Below are 19,679 nucleotides of genomic sequence, written 5' to 3' on the forward strand. Positions count from 1 at the left end.
CCATAGTTTTGCCTTTTCCAGAATGTCATGTAGTTGGAATCAAACAGTATGTAGCCCTTTCAAATTGGCGTCTTTCACTTAATAATATGCATTTAGTATTCTCCCATGTCTTTTCATGGCTTGATAGCTCATTTCTTCTTAGTGCAGGATGATATTCCTTTTTCTGATGTGCCACAGTTTATTTTTTTCCATTCACCCACTGAAGGACATCTTGGTTTGCTTCCATGTTTTGCAATTACAAATAAAGCTGCTATAAACATCTGTATGCAGGTTTTTGGATGGACATACGTTTTCAACTCATTTGGGTAAATACTAAGAAGTATGATTGCTGAATTATATGGTAAGAGTATGTGTAGTTTTTTAAGAAACCACCAAATTGTCTTCCAAAGTGGCTGTGCCATTTCCCTGACCTTTTAAGACACATCCTGCCAGCTGTGCCAGGGTGCAGCATTGACTTCCTAGGCAGAGGAATACCCCCAATTCCTGGTGCTCCGTGCTCTTGAGATACACTCTTGTGGATATAAGTCAGGTGGACAATCACACTCCAGGGTAGTGCAGGGCAAATTCATAGGTTTCATGCTCAGTTAACCAAATATGTGTTATAGTGTGTGTCTGGGCTGTATTCAGCTTGCCTATTGCTATGAGGGCCACTGAGAGCCAGAGAAGTACCCCTGTGTGTTTGCACACGTAAGACAGGGAAAGCATGGCTGCCCCTTCTTCCTGAACAAAGCTCCCTGACCCTCACACTGTCTAGCTATATCTCTTCTCTTTCCTGTTGTTCTCCTGCAGACCCACTAGTCATTCCTCTCCATTCATTAGGGATTTGCTTCCTAGTTCAGTTTCCTTTTGCCCCGCCCCCTGACCTCATCTCCAGCAACTTGCTCCTGTGATCACCCTCAGAACCCTCACAGCAACAGAATCTGCACCCCTCAGAAATCCATTTCAAACAACTCACTCATTCAGTATCACTGCTTACGTTTCTTAATTCACTCACCACAGTTCTCTGAATCAAGGACCTTCAGTCCCTTGATTTTCCCTCTTTCTTATAGCTCGCCAGCCCCTCTGTTTTCTCATCACTTCTCATCAACTTCACTTCCATGGTCCATCTTCTTGTCAGGCCCTTGCACTTTCTTCTGTTATTTGCTCCCTCTTGGCAAACCTCAATCCCGACTGCAGTTCACTCTGCCTTCTCCATGCCTGACCTGAGCAGCTCCAATTTGCTGATTAACAACCACTGGCCAGGCTCACTGGGTTCACTTAAAGGATGATCTTAAGCCACCCAGGGACATTTGCTCTCCTGACACACTTGCTATGCTTTCCTAGTTCATGTTCCCACTTTCTGAAATGACATTTCATACCTTTCCCTGTCCTCAAACCTCCTGCACTCTCTTCCCTTGAATCCTGGCTACTTAGGTACCCCCAAACTCCCTGAGCATATAAAAGCCAGAGAGGAAGTTCCCTCATCTCCTCACATCAGTCTAGAAGCACTTCTGAATTTGCACCTGGCTTCTGCCACCTTTCTATTGTAGCAGAGAAAGCCTCTCTCTCCTAAAAATCATATTCCTTCCTTGGGTTCCAGAAGAGCTCACCTCTCAAGGAATTTGTTCCTTTCACGACCCACTCCTGCATCATCACTCCCTTTCTCTCTGTTGCATCATTACTTCTTTTTATTTTTCTTTAGGCAAAGGGGAGAATAGTTTACATAAAAATGACATACATAAAAATAACATCCCAGAAATATAGAGTGCTTGTTTCTCAAGCCCTACTTTCATAGGCAAACATTTTTTCTGATTTCTAGCTCCATAGTCTTTCCTGATTTTGAACTTCATATAATTGGAATCATATAATATGTTCTCTTTGGCATCTGGCTTCTTTTGTTCAATATAATATTTTAGAGATTAATCCATGCTGGTGTGTATCTCCATAGTTTTTATTGCTGGGTAATATTCCATTGCATGGACATACTGCAATCTGTTTATCCAGTCTTCTGTGGCTGAGGTTTGGGCTGTTTCCAGATTGGGGCTGCTATAAATAAGGCTGCTCTTGCACAAATCTTTTTGTGGAGATATACTTTCATTTTAATTTGGAATTTCTGTTCATAGGATAGGTTTAACTTCATAAGGAACTAATGAACAGTTTTTCAAAGTGGCTGTACCATTTTGCATTCTCATAGAAGCATTGTAGCGGAGTTCCAGTTGCTTCACATCCTCCACAAACTTACGATTATCAGCTATTTTGATTCTAGTGACTCTAGTGGTTATGAAAAGAGCTTAGGACAGTACTTGGCATAAAATTAGCCCCTTAAAGAGATTAGCTACTATTATTCATCAGAATAAGCCCGCCAACACTTTAAATGAAGGGCACCTGAGTTCCTTCTTTCCTGTAATTATGCCTCACTCTTGTTCTTGTCCTAACCCTTCCAGAAACCACATTAAAATAACCTCTGGTATTGGCCATACATCTATTTAAGTATTGTGTTTAAACAGATGTTGGTAAATCTATTAAAGTATTGGCTTTATAAAGGCGACCCAGCAGAGACATGACCAATACCTCCCATTACACAAGGCAAGTACCCAATAAACAGGTGCAAGTTGGCCTTTTTCTGCAGCTACCTAGGGTTTAACACTCTACCCTACTTTGTCCTGGGATCTGTCCTCACATCCCAGGAGTGACATTTTTTTTAGAGCTGCTCAGCCCACCGGGGACCTCAACCCTTGCCTTTCTGACAACGGATGGGCAGGTCCCAGTCATCAGCCCCTTCTCCAGTCCTCAAACCTGGGTGTTCCTGCCTACGCACAGCTTCGCGGGGGAAGCTGCAGAGGAAATAGGGCTCTCGCGGCGTGGCAGTGGCTCCGCGACAGAGGCCAGACACGCTTCTCCGCCTGCGGTAGGTCAGACACCTGTTGGGCTCCAGGTGGCAGCGCCAGCGGCGCTGTCCCAGCAGTTCCTGAGCGCACCACCGAGAGACGCACTCCTTTGTGCAGGGACAGCATCGCAAGCCTTTTTCTCATTCCTATATTTTTCCACACCCTGCCCACGCTAAATTATTATCCCCTCGAGGTCCCTCCCCACTGGCCTCCTCCCTCGCCCACGCGGGCTGGGCAGGGAAGCGGGCGGCTGGAGCACGGGGCTCAGCACTGCGCGCCCTGCGGCTGTCGCTTTTGGGGTGGCCAGTGCGCGGCGCGGGAGCCTCCGCGATGCCTGGAAACGGCTCCTTTGCCAACTGCTGCGAGGCCGGCGGGGGGGCAGTGCGCCCGGCCTGGTCGGGGGCAGGCGGCGCGCGGGCCTCCGGGATCCCCCGACTTCCCTGGGTGGCTCCCGCGCTATCCACTGTGCTCGTCGTCACTACCGCCGTGGACATCGTGGGTAACCTCCTGGTCATCCTCTCCGTGTTCAGGAACCGCAAGCTCCGGAACGCAGGTGAGCGCCACGCCAGGAGCTGGGGTCTGCCCTTCCCCGCCCTCTGCTCTTGGCCCTGACCCCGCAATCTGTGGCTTTTCTCCTCCTCAGTGCCAGACACCTCTTTCCCTTCACTCTAACCTCGTCCCTAAGTTTGGTTCTGCGCTCAAAAGTTAGCGTGAGCTCTGCATCCCTGACGTGCAGCTGCCCGGGCGCACTTGGCACAGAGCGAATTGCGCAACGATTTTCTTGCACGCGTTTTGGCAGGACGCCGGCGCTGTGGGAACCCACGCAGCTGGACACCCGCTCTACCTACCCTTGGCGCTCCGATTTGTGCACTGCAGGGGGTGCCCACATTTGGCTACAGAAACCTCACAACCTTTGATACCTTCCTCCCTCCCCTGCCAAGCACTGTGGCTTCCCATAGTAGGTACTTAGAAACTACTTGCCAAAAGAATGAGTGAATTAATGGAAGCAATTGTGGTGGCCTTTGTATCAAAAACTTACCTGCAGGTCATCTAAAGACTCCATTCCGACTGAGAGAGTGGAAAGGCAGAAATCACAGGCTCTGCTGGGACTGAACTAAATTGCTTTCAGTTATCCTAGACTTTGGGGAAGACAGGGGATTTGTGAGAACTTTGAAAGTTGACACACAGATTTGGGTAAATCGTCTAGCAGTTCTGAATATATTTTCTCCCCCTTCGATCCACTCTCATTTCAATATTCCTGTGATCAGATCTTCAAGGGAAAAAAAGCCAGAGGGAGGGAATATCTGAACTCCAGCCCAGACAGGTCACTGGGGTGTGCTGATCATTTCAACTTGAGAAGGAGCTCAGTGACCTGTTCGTTAATTTTTTGTGGTTTCTGAAGATGGGCCTGGGGGCAGGGAGCAGGGGAGGAGATTCAAATATTAGAGTGAATTGAAATGAAAAATAGCAGCAGAAAACCAATTGTATAGCTTAAAAATACTTTTCCAAGAAGCCAGACCATTCAGAAAGGCTATTTTTAGTAAATGGTTATGTATATTTTGTGTGGCCCTGTGACTCAAGGATTTTTATCTAAAAAGCAAACAAAAAAATGAAACTGAGATTCATCATATGGGACATGTAACTTGATTAAGATGTTTCTAACTCAATCATTTTAGGAGTGGTAGCTAATATCAATCATGTTCTTTAAAGAAAAGTTTGTATATTAGGCAGGAGCAGTTTATGATTAGAAAACTGCATGTAATATTTTTGATCATCTTGTCCCTTTGCAGCAGCCGTGAACATTCATTTTCTGTACAGGGAGGCAGATGGGAGGTGGTTCTGGCTCTCTCCAGGTTCTGACATTGGCCCCTTCTCTCCCTGCCTTACTGGATGTGTAGAGAAGGTCTGGCAGACCGTGGCTGCCTGCCCAGCAACTTGGGTTGCCTACCGTGAGAAAGGTGGTTGATGGAAGTGAGGGCTGCTTCCTTTTGCCCCAGAGAGAAAAACATCCTGTCCCCCATCCTATGAGGGCCGGCCTCTTCTGTACTCCTGGCAGAGCCCACAGAAACCTTACTGGCTTGAGAGCGTGGTCAGGGAAGGGAATGAGCATGTTAAATTGCTGGTGCAATCTCTGTTCTATCTTTCCTACCTCCTGATATGTCTGCTACATCCCAGCACCAGAAAAAAAAAAAGTTGTAACACTATCTAAATGAGATCAATTCCTGCCACATTGGAGGCTGCCAGAGTCTTGCAATTTAACCAGTTTTTATATGACTGTTGGCTTTACTGGTGATAGTCACAAAAAATCATAGTATTGACTTAAACTAAATGACCTTGGCAGAGTGAGATTTCTAAAGGTACTTAAAAACCTACAGAGCTTTGAATAGTTAGTACCCATTCTAGTTTTAATAATCAGGCCTTCTCTTACCAAAGAGTTTGGGCTTACTTTAAGAAACACATATCTCAGACCTTTCTGTACTTAAGTCTGGCTCCTCAATCCATCAGTATTAAGAAATTAGGACTGTGACAGTGAGCATACATATATACCCAATAACCAGGACACATAGCCCACACTTAGGCCACAGCACCTTTCTCAAGAGACACCAGTATCCTGTACTTGACTATCACAAACCCAGTTCCTGTGTGGGGCAGATCCTCGCTATTCCTAACAGTGATGGCAGGGGTAAGTGGTTGGATTAATCGTCCTTTCTTTCAGGGCTCCCCTGTCTGCAGCTTCTGTGGCTGCATGTGGTGGCTTGACTCTTTCAGAGATGGCGCTAGAGAAAGGCAGGCTGGGAAGCATGGAGGGAGGCTGGGAGGAAGGTTCAGGGCACTGGCCCAAGTGAGAAGGTAAGGCTGGTTGTTAGTCACTCTTCGCTGTATTCTCAGAGCCTTGCACAGCACCCGGCACTGGGCTGGCACTTCACACTTGTCAGAGTGGGCTTCCTGGGGACTTGCCACTCTTCAGACTCTCCTGAGAGCAGTCGAGGACTTTCCCTTGTGCCCACCCCTGCTGTCCTGACCTGGACCTAGGCCCCTGTGTTTTTGAGCTTTTTCTCTCCTTCTGGAACCTTCTCCCACCAAGTTTCTTCTCCTTCTTCTGGTATTTCAACCTATGTCTCTTTCTCCTCAGCCTACACACACACACACACACACACATACCCACACCTGCACACACCCCATACACAAAGTCACCGGTTTTAAAAGAACAAAAAGAATCTTTCCTTGATTTGATACCCGCCCCCCAACTTCATCGCTACTTCTCTCCTTCCCTTCTCAGCCAGTTTAATGTGCAGTTTGCATCCACTGGCTCTGCCTTATTGCTCCCCACCCCTCCTCGGCCCCGGGGTCTGGCCTCCTTGGCAGTGCCCCCTTGTGCTGCGCCTGGTGCCAAGGGCCGTTCCCTCCTTGGGACCTTTCATTCCTCGGCTTTCCTGACGCTAGTATTCGGACCTCCCTCCACTCCTCAACTCCCCGGGTCCCCAAGCCCTGGGAGTCACTTCTGGTTCTTCCTACCCCACCCCCACCCCCACCCCACAAGTCCCAGTGGCTGCCCCACAGCGTTTCTCACTCCCCCTTTCCCACCCTCCCGACTCGCACTGCCCCAGTCTACGCCCTCCTCATCTCTCGAGCAGACTCTGTTTGTCTTATCCAGAGACCTTTCCCTGCTCCCTCACTGCCACCACTGCCAAGAGTCACCTCCACCTTCAGTGACAGTCCCCCATCTCCAGGACAGTCTGAATCCACGCCACTCACAGCGTCCTCTCCCTGGTGCTAAAGTGAGTGCTGCCTTTTCCCGCACGGCTGTGTCTCTGACGCGCTCTCGGCCTCTTCTGCCCAGGAGGTATCTGTTCACCCTTCAGTCCCCTTCCCCAGCTCCCCTGCAGGGTCCTCAGTGTTTATTGCCAGCACCTGATGGTGTCGCATAGCCAGTGTCTCCCTCCTCAGCTTCCACAACACACCTTGAGCTCTCCCCTGTGGGGCACCCCTCACTGTTCTGTACTTACCGTGGCCCTGGCGAGAGCAGAGTCCACACGGGCACACAGTAGCAACCGAATACAGCTCTGTTGAAACAAACCGACAGTGGACAAGATGCTAGGAAAGCAGTGGGAGAGAAAGAATCAACTTTGCTTCCTGAGCTAGGGTAGACGTTGGTCCCAGTACACAACACACAGCAATGTCATCAGTACGGTTTTCATGAAACCAAGTGGCTTAGAGGACTAACGGCCCAAAGGACAGCTCACTTTTGTGCTCAAAAGCCAATGACTGGCACCTTCTGCAGAAGGTGTGACTGTTCTCTGATTGCTCCTGAGTGGCTCGAGTTGCTCAGCAGGTTCAAGCCCTGCCACGTTTGTGCCAGGTTTGTGTCCCAGCGACTGTCCCCTTTCTGGTCTGGCCTGAGGTTTCCACCTTTAAGCTGCCTGCAAAATGTGGCCTCCTGCATTACCTGCACCATCCAGGCAGCCCCCCATCCAAGAGAGCTGAAAGAACCGTGTCATTACTGCGACATCCAGGTCTTCTCCATTAGCAGAGAGGAGTGTCAGTTATTCCTGGCTCCATAGAGCTGTGGTCTGACAATGGATTTTCGTGCTACAGCTGGGTTAAAGAGATGTTAGTGAGTGCACACATTGCCATTTCTACGGTGTTTTGATGACTTGTTATGCAGAAAGACATGAAATATCTGATATTGGGATTGCCCAGGAAAACATGGAAGTTTTGCCTGCTGAATACACAGGTCTTTGTCCAGGGTCCACTCTGTCCATACCAGCAAAGCTGCCACTCCTCCAGGTCCCCAGCTGTGCCTAGAGGCTGCTGCTCCATCTCTTATCTGGCAGCAGGAGCTGCCTAGGAGATTTCTGATGGGAATATTCTACCTGTGGGGGTGTTTTGTAGCCCCAGTTAGATTAGAGAAGAGCCTGCACTATGGCCCCTTTTTCTTACCTCTTCTCCTCCTACTTGTTGTGGGAGGCAGTGAAAGATGTGTGAATAAGCAGGAATGGCCCCAGGCAAAGGCTCTTGGAAGGTGTGGAGGGAAATATTTAATAGACCACAGTCCCTGCCCTCCAGGGTGAGGTGGAGCCCACTCTCTCCGGCTTCATAACCCTCCAACCACTTGGTTTTGGATGTGTGTTGACCTGCTGTGCGTGCAGGGTTTGCAGTGCTTGTTATCAGCCTAAGACCAAACTGGGCAACCCTTGACTCCTTCCCTAATCTTTGCTAAGCTTTCCTACTTCACACTTCAGCTGCACCCACCTCACTATCTCTTCACTGAACAAAAATGAACACTTTTTAAATCCCATTATTATGTCTACAGCTGAATAATCAGGAAAGCTCATAATCCTATTTAATTCCTCCCATGTAAATCTCAATAGCCCAGGGGTGTAAAGACCAGGTTTGGCTGCCTTTATTTCCAGAAAGATGGATTCTGTATTTGGATACAATATTCTGCAACACTCAAAGGATAGTGAATGCCACTATTAGGTCTTACAATTTAGAATACTTACTGCTAGAGAAGTAAAAGTTAGGCAGTTGGGAAGTAAAGCCCAGTTTTTAGGGCATTTACAAGCAATTGTCTACATCTCCCCATACTTCTCTCATCTTATCTCACAGTAATCCTAATCCAACAGTGTGAGCCTCTTGTTCTTTCAATGCAAGTAATAATAATATAAAACAGTAATGCATGATCGCTAACATTACTAAGTGCTTACTATGTGCCAGATGCAAGTCTTTCTCATTTAAGAGAGAGAAAGAGAGAAATAAAAATAATAAAAAAAAATAAAAACTTCCACAATCTCCTATCAAAGGGATATCCGTTTCCAAGTACCACCCCATCTGGCTCATCTCTTGAAGGCAGAGCTGATTGAGACAGCACCTGCAGGGCACAACTTTATCCTCCAACATTCAACAGAATTTGTCCTTGCTAACGTCACTGCCGACCTCCTAACTGCCAAGTTCAGTGGGAAGTTTTCTGTCCTTTCTTACTTTTTGTGGATGACTGAGAAACTCTCTACACCTTTGCTCTTAAACTTGGTGTTTCTTTTTCCTGTTTTCCTTTTTCTCCTCTTGTTGTTTCTATGTTGTGGTGATGAGAAATTCACATAATCTGGGTGTCTGTTTCTTTACCTATAAAATGGAAATCATGATATCAACCTTCTTGTGAAAAACAATTGAGTCAATTTATGTAAATGCATATTGTCAACTTTAAGGTGCTATACCAATTGTTGTTTTGTTGTTATTAAGTATAATCAAAGCAGTAAAATGCTGCCCATAAGTTTCCAAGAGGTCTCTTTTGATGGTTATAGAAGAATATTTTGTAATAGCATCTCAAATTTCTTTAAAAAGATGCTTCTTATGCTCTTAAATATATTTTCTTCTTTTAAGTGGTTGAAATAGTCCCTATCATATTTTGTGCACACCATTGGTTTTCTTAGTGATTCTTTTCTTTTTAATTAGAGAAAAGTTAGATTTCAACTTAACCCATGTGTGAGGACCCACTCATGTAGGCTTTTCATAAACACGTGACTTCGGAAGAAAACAATCTCACCCCTCAAGGGATTGGAACCCTAATTAGGAGCTTACATTAAGTGCATTATTTTAGTATTTGTAAGAAAATCAAGTTTTCAATAAATTATCTGTTCAATTATTTCAAATGCCTATCCCCAGAATGTAACTAATAAGGATATCTCACGTTCATTTGGCAATTGCTATTATTTCTTATGACCTTTCCCATACAAGATCCCATTTGAGGCAAACAGCTATTCTGTGATGGGGCAGTCCTGTTGCAAGGGCCTGAGTGATTTCACCTGGCCCCTTGGTGAACTGTCCTGCCCGAATGGCCCCATCCCCTGCCACTGTCCCCAGCCCCAGGCTGAGTTCAGAATTCCCCACCATTTCCACCTGTTCTGGCCTTTTTCACATCTGTCACGACAGTGAACAGCTGCCGTTTCTCTCTCTGCTTCCCTAACGGCACTGTGGGCATCTCACTGGCTGGGGCTGTGTGTTTCGCCTATCTCTGTGCCCTACCTGAGGGGTAGTAGCCACTCAATACATACATTACACATTTAAACAGATAGAAGGATGGAAGAAGACCTCAAGGCACAGGAAGTTTAGCCTTGTTAGAAATGATAGATTATTTTGTTGACTTCTCCAACATCATCCTCATCACATCTTGTTTTTATTTGTTCAATTGTCTCTTCTATGAATCCATGAGCTTTGAGCTTTGTAAGGGGAGGCAGCATGTCTGTCTGGCTCATGGCACTTTCCCAAGTCCCTGGCATAGTCAGAGAATACCTAGTACGTACTCAGAATATTTGTCGAGTAAACGATCCAATGATTATCTATTTCTGTCTTGCCTTTTAGCTCCATGACCAGATGCAATTTAAAAAATCCAACCAAATTTTTCTTCCGAGCATGGAGGGTGAGCATGAAGAGGGAGCTTTATCTGCCAGAATTCTCCTCTCTGATGCAGACTGAGCTAGCTCAGCACTCTCCGGCTCTCTTTCCTGGATCACCAGATCCTCATTAAGAAATAGATTCTCTAGAAAGGACAGAGTAGGAGGAAGGGAGGGAGTTTTGACGGTTGTGTGTGCAAAGGGATGTGCTTTGCGTACGAATCCTGGAAGGGGGTCCCGTGTTAGTGAACAAAGCCCCGTTGTCGCAGCCTCTCTCCACACTGGCACCCTGTCTGCTGCAGGCAGATGGAAAGGAGTCACGCCAGGGCTTGCGATATGAATATTCATCAGAAGCCTGTGCACAGGGTGCTGCGTGCCGGCTGACTGATGCCTCACCTGTCGGGGGAAGAAAGGGATGGAGGACCGCTTCTCCCTTTGACTATCATCCAGACAGGACATGGCTTCTTAGAAACGGGAGACGAAACAAGAGTTTTAGTTACCTAATTTGGAAGGGAGCCAAGGAATCCCGGGGACGGTAGGATGTCTGGGCAGATGAATCTACAGCAGGAACGAACTGGTTGATTTCAGTCTTTTAGGAACAGCCAGAGTAATGGGGGAGAGTAATTGAATCACTTTCCGTGTGGAGTTGAATGTGTTCTTCTCACCATTTACAAGCTGTTTGCCAGCCTCCGGGGCGTTATTAGGGGACGAGCCACATGAGCACGGCAGAGCTTGACTCGGCTTTTCTGGGGAAACAGCTGGCGGAGCTGGCGCCGGCTCCCAGGAGCTCTTGACTTTCTCCGCTGTGCTTGCGAGTGCCAAGAGCTCGCGTGCTGCTCAGCCCGCAGCCCGGTGGGCGCTGAGGGGACCCGTCTTCCTGTGTTGGAAAGAAGTGATTTTCTCTGCAGAAACAACCCCCCTGTGGGTGTGTGGGGGAGCGGGAGGCAGGGCTCCGAAAGAAAGGGAGGGAACCAGTGAGGGAAGAGTCACTGGAAAGACGTTCAGGAACTCACCCAAATTCATGTGGCCAAAACGTGGCAAATCTGAGATTATCCCAGATTGCTCTAACCGCCAGCACCACCTCCAAACTTCAAAAAGACACTTAAAATTCTTGGAACAGACAAGGGCTCCTGGGTCAGCCGAAGCCAAGAAATTTGAGGGAGGAAACCCCTTGTGCTCTTGGGCCCCAGTGAGGTCTGAGCAGGTGCGTTAGAGTCTGACGTCCAGCGGTGGAGACAGCCAACAGGCTGAGAATTACACGGAAAGGCACGAGACCCCCCCTTCCAGGCGGGTCCTCACATGTGCATTTTTTTGCCTTGCTGTACCAACGAGAAAGAAGATGAGGGGGTTTTTAACCCATAAAGTGAGTGAATCCTGAAAACATAGAGTGGGAAGGAATCTGGCAGATCAGCCTGAGGCAGGGTCCTCCTTTTTCGCCAAAGCTCAGCTGGAGGCAAGCCCAGTAACAAGGGCAAGTGTGGAGTGCGAGTCACCTGAAGGTCTGACTCAGGTGAACTCCCAGCTCTGAGCCTCCCTGTTGCCATATTCCTTGGAATCTAGCCCACAGCCTGGTCTCTCTGATTGTTTTGCCTTTGGGACCCCTTCCATCTCCCTGACCTTCTGGAGCCCTGAGGCAGTCACATCAGCCTCTGTGGCACTGGGGTGGACACACGGTGGCAGTGGAGTGTCTGTGTTCTTGTCTGTGCTGACTTGGGAGTTCCTCCTGCAAACCCAGTCTACCTGCCCTCTGCATCCAGTTACCCTAGAGCTGGAGGCTTGCACTTCACCATGTGGCGAGAGGCCAGAGGACTCGAAAGACCACGCCCAGTGCATGCCGTGTGGCCGAGGGCTCTCGCTGGAGGGAGCCTGTGACTTTTTGAGCATACAGCAGGTGCTCAAAAAGTACAGTGCTTGATACATGAAACAAATGGCATTAAGGACCTGTTCATGCTCTGCGCTTTGTGTTGCCCAAGCTTGTAGGTTCTTGGTGCTTTGCTTGTGAGTCAGTGTTGGTTTTAGAATGCAAATGCTTGAGGAACAGAGACGGTTCCCTGGAATCTTTTGGAGCCCTTGTTTCCTCCCTAAGACTCTGGCTCAGAACATGCCTGAAGCATATTCACTGATGGCTGAGTGGCTTCCTGAGGCTGTCTCTGGCTGGCTGAGCTGGGTGATGCTGACGAGGGGCTCCATTCAGAAGAGAGAGGCAGTCCAGGGTGCCCGTGAATGCGTGAGCAAAGGGAAGAGGCTGAGCTGGGAAGTGCCGCCAACAGCCTCATCCACTCCACAGGGCTGGGACTCTGTACCGCCACTGCAGGTGTCTGTCTGTCAACATGACCACAAGGCTGGGAGAGGAGCCCCAACAAAGCACAAAGGGGAATACCAGAAACACCTGGTTCCCACTCTCAACACCTTTCTTCTAGTCCAGCTGCAAAATGCAATTGACATTTAAAAGAACGGCTTAAAGACACCTAGAAGTAGCCTGATAACCAGTGAGGAGAAGATGTAGAAGGAGACTGTCAGAGAGCTGTGTGGTAGTGGGGTGGGAGTTTGGAGGGGAGAGTGTTTGTGATGGTGGGTCACATTCCTAAATTTTAGACTCTCCTCCAAAATCCTTGCTGGAACTTAAAGGATGCAAAGTCCCTCCACATCCATGCCTATTATGGAAACATTTCTCGTTTGTGAGCATCCATCATGTCCCTGAGCACTTTGCATCATTATTTAATTTTCACATCTATGCTACAAGGTGGGTGTCATTATCCCCAGCTTAAAAATGAGAAAAACAAGGCTCTGATCGCCAGAGTAACTTGCCCAGCGAGTAGCAGAGATGCAATTTGAATCTTCAACTCTGTGTCTCTAAACATCACTTCATTTCCACTCACAATGCCAACAGTAACTCAATGAAAGATAGGATTTTTTTTATTTGTGCAAATTTACGGGGCACATGAACACTTTTGCTACATGTATATTATGCATAGTGATCAAGTCAGAGTATTCAGGGTGTCCATCACCCAAGTACAATACATTTTTGTTACGTATAGTCATCCTACTCTGCTGTCGAACCTTGAACTTATTCTTACTGTATGTTTGTACCCTTTAACCCACTTATTGTCATCCTATCCCCTTCCCCTGCTCACTTTCCCAGTCTCTGTTTTCTGTCTTTCCACTCTCTACCTCCACGTGTTCAAATTTTTTAGCTCCCACATATGAATAAGAACATGGATATTTTTCTTCTCATGCCTAGTTTATTTCACTTAAGATAATCACCTCCAGTTCCATCCATGTTGCTGCAAATGACATGATTTCATTCTTTTATATGGCTGAATAGTACTCCATTATGTATATATGCCACATTTTTTTTATCCATTCATCTGTTGATGAACACTTAGGTTGATTCCTTAGCTTTGCTCTTGGGAACAGTGCTGCAATAAACATGGGAGTGGGGATATCTCTTTGATACACTGATTTCTTTTCCTTAGGGTAGATACTCTGTAGCAGGATTGCAGGATTGACCAGGAATTCTGTTTTTAGTTTTTGAAGAAATCTCCATATTGTTTCCCATAGTGACTGTACTCATTTACATTCCCACGTTGAGTTCCCTTTTCTCCACATCCTTGCCGACATCTGTTATATTTTATCTCTTTAATAATAGCCATTCTGACTGGGGTAAGATAATATCTCATGGTAGTTTTGATTTGCATTTCTCTGATTAGTGATATTGAGCATTCTTTCATATACCTGTTGGCCATTTGTGTGTCTTCTTTTGAGAAATATCTATTCACATCCTTTGCCCACTTTTATGGGATCATTTTCATTTCTTTCAAGAAATGTTTTGGTTTCTGCCTTAATTTCTTCCTTGAATCAGTGGTCATTTAGGAGCATGTTGTTCAATTTCCATGTATTTGTGGTCTTCAGAGCTCCTGCTGGTGTTGATTTCTGGTTGTATCCCATGTGGTCCAAGAAGATACTTGATATGATTTCAATTTTTCAAAAATGTGTTGAGACCTGTTTTGTGGCCTCACATAGGGTCAGAGAGGATGTTCCGTGGCATAGAAATCGTGGGATCTCGCGCTGACTCTTGCTCCTATTTCCTGCTTCAGGTAATTTGTTCTTGGTGAGCCTGGCGGTGGCTGACCTGGCGGTGGCCTTGTACCCCTACCCGCTGACGCTTGTGGCCATCTTCCATGATGGCTGGGCCCTGGGGAAGGCGCACTGCAAGGCCAGCGCCTTCGTGATGGGCCTGGGCGCCATCGGCTCCGTCTTCAACATCACGGCCATCGCCATCAACCGCTACTGCTACATCTGCCACAGCGTGGCCTACCACCGGCTCTCCCGGCCCTGGCACACCCCCCTGCACATCTGTCTGGTCTGGCTCCTCACCGTGGTGACCCTGCTGCCCAACTTCTTCCTGGGTTCCCTGGAGTACGACCCGCGCATTTACTCCTGCACCTTCATCCAGACGGCCAGTGCACGGTACACGGTGGCCCTGGTGGCCATCCACTTCTTCCTCCCCATCGCCGTCGTGTCCTTCTGCTACCTGCGCATCTGGGCGCTGGTGCTCCAGGCCCACAGGAAGGCCAAGTCAGAGAGCAAGATGTGCCTGCGGCCCAGCACCCTGCGGAGCTTCCTAACCATGTTCGTGGTGTTTTTGATCTTTGCTGTCTGCTGGGCCCCGCTCAACTGCATCGGCCTCGCTCTGGCCATCAACCCAGAAGAAATGGCTCCCCAGGTCTCTGAGGGGCTATTTGTCACCAGCTACTCGCTGGCTTATTTCAACAGCTGCCTCAATGCCATCATCTACGGGCTTCTGAACAAGAACTTCCGCAGGGAGTACAAGAGGATCCTCGTGGCCCTCTGGAACCCACGGCTTTGCTTTCAGGATGCCTCCAAGGACAGCCAATCCAAGGGCCCTCAGAGCCCAGCCCCACCTGTTGTTGGTGCCCAGAGCCCGGTCCAGGCTGACACTCTCTAGCCGGGATCTGAGGCACACCAGCTGCGTGACAAACTCATGGAATGGTGGGACTGAACCTGCCATAAGGGTGACATCAGGCAGCCTGCTGGGCCGTGCCGTCCTGTGGGCACCCACAGCCCATGGATGAGGGAACTTCATGCTGGGACAAGCAGCCCATCAGCACCCTGGGTCGCCAGTCAATGCCCACAGGCAGCGGAACTGGCAGACACTCTCACGAGTGTGTTGGGGGCTTGGAGCACACACAACCAAGGAAGGGAGAGAACGAGAAAGGCCTGGGGCAGGCCAGGCACGTTAGCTCATGCCTGTAATCCTAGCACTCTGGAAGGCCGAAGTGGGAGGATCATTTGAGCTTAGGAGTTTGAGACCAGCCTGAGCAAGAATGAGAACCCGTCTCTACTAAAAATAGAAAAAAATTAATTGGCCAACTAAAAATATATAGAAAAAATTAGCCTGGCATGGTGGTGCATGCCTGTAGTCCCAGCTACTTGGGAGACTGAGGCAGGAGGATTGCTTGAGCTCAGGAGTTTGAGGTTGCTGTGAGCTAAGCTAATGCCACGGCATTCTAGCCAGGGCAACAAGAGTGAGACTCTGTCTCTAAAAAGAAAGAAAGGCCTGGGGCAGAAGAGGCCAACTCTTTCCCATGGGCTGGCCATCGTTCTCCTGCTTTGGCCTCCTCATTGCTTTCTTCCCTTCCCCAAGGGGTGTCAGGAGTGGATCTCTCCTGTCAGCAAAGACTGAAGACCAAAGTCTGCAGGACTGGAAGGTGGGTGATTCTGCAGGGCCTTGGAGTGAGGCAGTGCCTTTCACAGGGTGAGCGTTCCACTCTCTCCCCACTGATCTGCCCTACACACACTCGCATGCACACACATGCATGTCACAGACATGCCATGCCACCCACACCAAACCACACACTGCACATGTGCATGCTCACATGCACTGGGGAGCTTCCAGGCTCCACCAACAAGGTTTCAAAGGTGGAAATCTGGGGAAGGTGCTGGGAATCTGATTCTGATCAAACCATTAGGAATGTAGGTGTCATAGTCCTGGCTATTGCAGTGTTAGGGTCCAGTTGCCTAGAGTGGAGAGTTCCAACCAGGGTGTCTTCCCAATGCACACATCAGTCCCACCCAGTGGGGCCTGCCAATTCACACCTCAGTCCCACAGAGGTGCAGAAGAATCCTAAGGCTTCTCCTTGAGCTGCAACTACTTTTCCTGGCTCTGGGCAGAGCCTGAGGCTGACCTGGTCAGGCACACACTGCTCTCTGTCCTCACTGCCTCCTCCCAACAGACGCCAACTGTAGAGATTTGCTCTTTATCCCCCACTTAGACGAGGAGGGGGCATCAATTTCTTTGCAACAGCATGTCCCCAGCTCCTCCCCTTATCCCTGTCTTTTGCTGCTGAGTTGAATGCAAGGCACGTGCTCAATAAATATGTATTGAAGGAACAAATGCTCCCTTTGGTTTCCTGGGTCCATAGCTGTCACCTGGTTTGCCAGGGCTCAGCACTGACAGTCCACTAACTGAGACCTTCTTTGGGTCCACAGGTTTTTAGTGATGAACCAAGGGCCACAAGAATGAAGAAGAATGGGAAAATGCAGGACATGGGGTGATGCTCATACTCAGATGGAATGGCCTCACGCCGAGGGTGCAGATTTAAATAAAGATGATTTTGCTAAAAGAGTGTGGGAACTATATCTGTCTTCCACCTCCTTGACTCTGGACAGTCTGATCAAAGGTGCCACCTGGCTACCTTCCACCCATCCTTCTGGGACCTTCCTCTGGACTCCTTGGTTTTGAGCTCTGTATGAAATCCTCACCCATCAAGGGAACTCAAGTCTGGGTTCAGATTCCTGACAGGGTTGACATCTGCGGCGAACAATGCCTGGGCCCACCCATCAGCCACGCTGGACCAGGCCTGAAGCCAGGACAGCACACACCCCACCATGCCCTCCTGTGGGCATCCCTTTGCTACCCACCCGTTCATCTCAGCCCACTCTGTTCATGGCTAAAAGGCTCCAGTTGCTTTGGGCTCCATATGAGTGGCTTCCCACAGGGACGTGTAGCAGAACCACTTGGGGAATACTTAAAAACTACAGACTCGGCCGGGCGCTGTGGCTCACGCCTGTAATCCTAGCTCTTGGGAGGCCGAGGCGGGCGGATTGCTCAAGGTCAGGAGTTCAAAACCAGCCTGAGCAAGAGCGAGACCCCGTCTCTACTATAAATAGAAAGAAATTAATTGGCCAACTGATATATATATAAAAAAAAATTAGCCGGGCATGGTGGCGCATGCCTGTAGTCCCAGCTACCCGGGAGGCTGAGGCAGAAGGATCACTCGAGCCCAGGAGTTTGAGGTTGCTGTGAGCTAGGCCGACGCCACGGCACTCACTCTAGCCTAGGCAAGAAAGCGAGACTCTGTCTCAAAAAAAAAAAAAAAAAACAAAAACTACAGACTCACAATCTGCAAGGGTAGGGTTGGGAACCTCTGTGTAGTTTGAAAATGCTCCTCATCTGCAGACCTGGCTGGGCCCCTGCTCTGTGGATGCTTCCTGGGTGCTCACTTCATTCCCGTGGTCATCACTACCGTATCCACTGGGACGTTCCCCACTGCCTGCCAAACAGTTCCTCCTGGAACGTGCCGAGTTCTCGCCCCGTGCCAGGCAGTGTTCTAAGGGCTTTATCCCAATCAATTGTCATATTTAGTCCCTGCAACAGTACTGAAAAGGAGGTCCTATTATTCTTTTCCATTTACAGACAAGGAAACTGAGGCGCAGGGAGGTTATGTAACTTGCTGAAGCTCACATAACTAGTAAGTGGTGGAGCCAGGCTCTGAAACCAGGCAATTTGACATGGAGCCTGTACTCTTGACTACTAGCTGTACAGTCTCCCTCAAACTCACATACCCACAAGTGGGATCACTGGGTCCTGTAGTAGATCCATTTTTAATGTTTTGAGAAACCTCCACACTGTTTTCCGTAGTGGCTGTGGCATTTACATTCACACCAACAGTGTACAGTGTTCTGATTTCTTCACATCCTACTCCACACTTATTTTGGTTTTTGGTTTTTTCATGATGCCCTAACAGGTGTGCAATGATATCTCACTGTGGTTTTGATTTGCATTTCCCTGACAATTAGTCATGATGAGCATCTCTTCATAGACCTGCCACCAATTTGTATGTGTTCTTTGGAGAAATGTCTATTTAAGTCTATAGACTGAATGTTTATGTCCCCTCTCCCCAAATGCATATGTTGAAACGGAATCCCCAGTGTGGTGGTGTTTGGAAGTGGGCCTTTTGGAGGTGATTAGGTTGTGAGGGTGGAGCCCTTATGAATGAGGTTAGTGCTCTTATGTAAGAGACCCCAGAGAGCTCACTGGCTCTTTCACCATGTGAGGTTACAGTGAGAAAATTGCTATTTATGAACCAGGAAGTGGGCCCTCACCAGACATCGAATCTACTGGCACCTTGATCTACTCAATCTAAGGTATTTTGTTATACCAGCCCATACAGAGCCCTTTGTCCATCTTTAAAGTTGGATTTTTTTTTCTATTGAGCTATGGGCCTTCCTTATATATTATGGACAGTAACCCCTTTTCAGATATGTGGTTTGCAAATATTTCCCCCCATTCCATTGGTTGCCTATTCACCATGTTGATTTTTATCTTTGCTGTATGGAAGTGTTTTTTGTTGTCTGTTCTTTTGATGTCGTAGCCAAGAAATCATTGCCAAAACCAGTATCATGAAACTTTGCCCTAGTTTTCTTCTAGGAGTTTTACAGTTTCAAGTCTTATGATTAAGTCTTTACCCCATTTTGAGTGGGTTTTGTATATAGTATAAATAAGGATCCAATTTCATATTTTTGCATGTAGCTATCCAGTTATCCAGTTTTCCAACACCATAGTTTTGAAGAGACTATCCTTTTCCTATTGGGTATTCTTGGCATCCTTGTCAAATTAAGAATAAAAGGAAATTACCTCAGTTTAATAAAGGACATATATGAAAAGCCCACATCTAACATCATCACATTCAATGGTGACAAATGGAAAGCTTTTCCTCTAAGATCAGGAACAAGACAAGGGTGAACACTCTCACCACGTCTATTCAACATAGTACTGGAAGTCCTAGACAGAGCAATCAGGCAAGAGAAATAAATGAAAGATAATCAAATTGGAAAGGAAGAAGTACAATTATCTGTTCACAAATGACATAATCTTATTTATGTGTAGAAAACCCTAAAGACTCCACAAAATAAAACAAAACAAAACGATTAGAATTTATAAACAAATTCGGTAAGGTTTCTGGATTAAACAAACCAATATACAAAAATCAATTGCGTTCCATGTACTAAAAATGAAAAATTTAAGAAACAATCCCATCAAAAGAATAGGGATGAATTTAACCAGGGAGATAAAAGACCTGTGCACTAAACACTACAAAACATTGCTGAAAGAAAT

At 47.6% G+C, this 19,679-nt stretch overlaps 1 protein-coding gene across 1 annotated transcript; it reads left to right on the forward strand.

Annotated features, from left to right (window-relative positions):
* The first annotated feature begins 3,197 nt into the window (after positions 1 to 3,197).
* MTNR1B (melatonin receptor 1B) lies at positions 3,198 to 15,227 on the forward strand. Its single transcript, XM_012739636.2, has 2 exons — positions 3,198 to 3,420; positions 14,356 to 15,227. Exons 1-2 carry the CDS (start codon positions 3,198 to 3,200, stop codon positions 15,225 to 15,227), a joined length of 1,095 nt encoding a protein of 364 aa, XP_012595090.2.
* The last annotated feature ends 4,452 nt before the right edge of the window (positions 15,228 to 19,679 follow it).

The sequence above is a fragment of the Microcebus murinus genome, chromosome 4 (assembly GCF_040939455.1).
Source record: "Microcebus murinus isolate Inina chromosome 4, M.murinus_Inina_mat1.0, whole genome shotgun sequence".
NCBI classification, from domain to species: domain Eukaryota; kingdom Metazoa; phylum Chordata; class Mammalia; order Primates; family Cheirogaleidae; genus Microcebus; species Microcebus murinus.

Excerpts from the sequence above, each read along its gene's own strand:
- MTNR1B (XM_012739636.2), top strand. The coding sequence starts at position 3,198 with ATGCCTGGAAACGGCTCCTTTGCCAACTGCTGCGAGGCCGGCGGGGGG. Across the intron at positions 3,421-14,355 it reads CCGCAAGCTCCGGAACGCAG|GTAATTTGTTCTTGGTGAGC; the intron begins GTGAGCGCCACG and ends TTCCTGCTTCAG.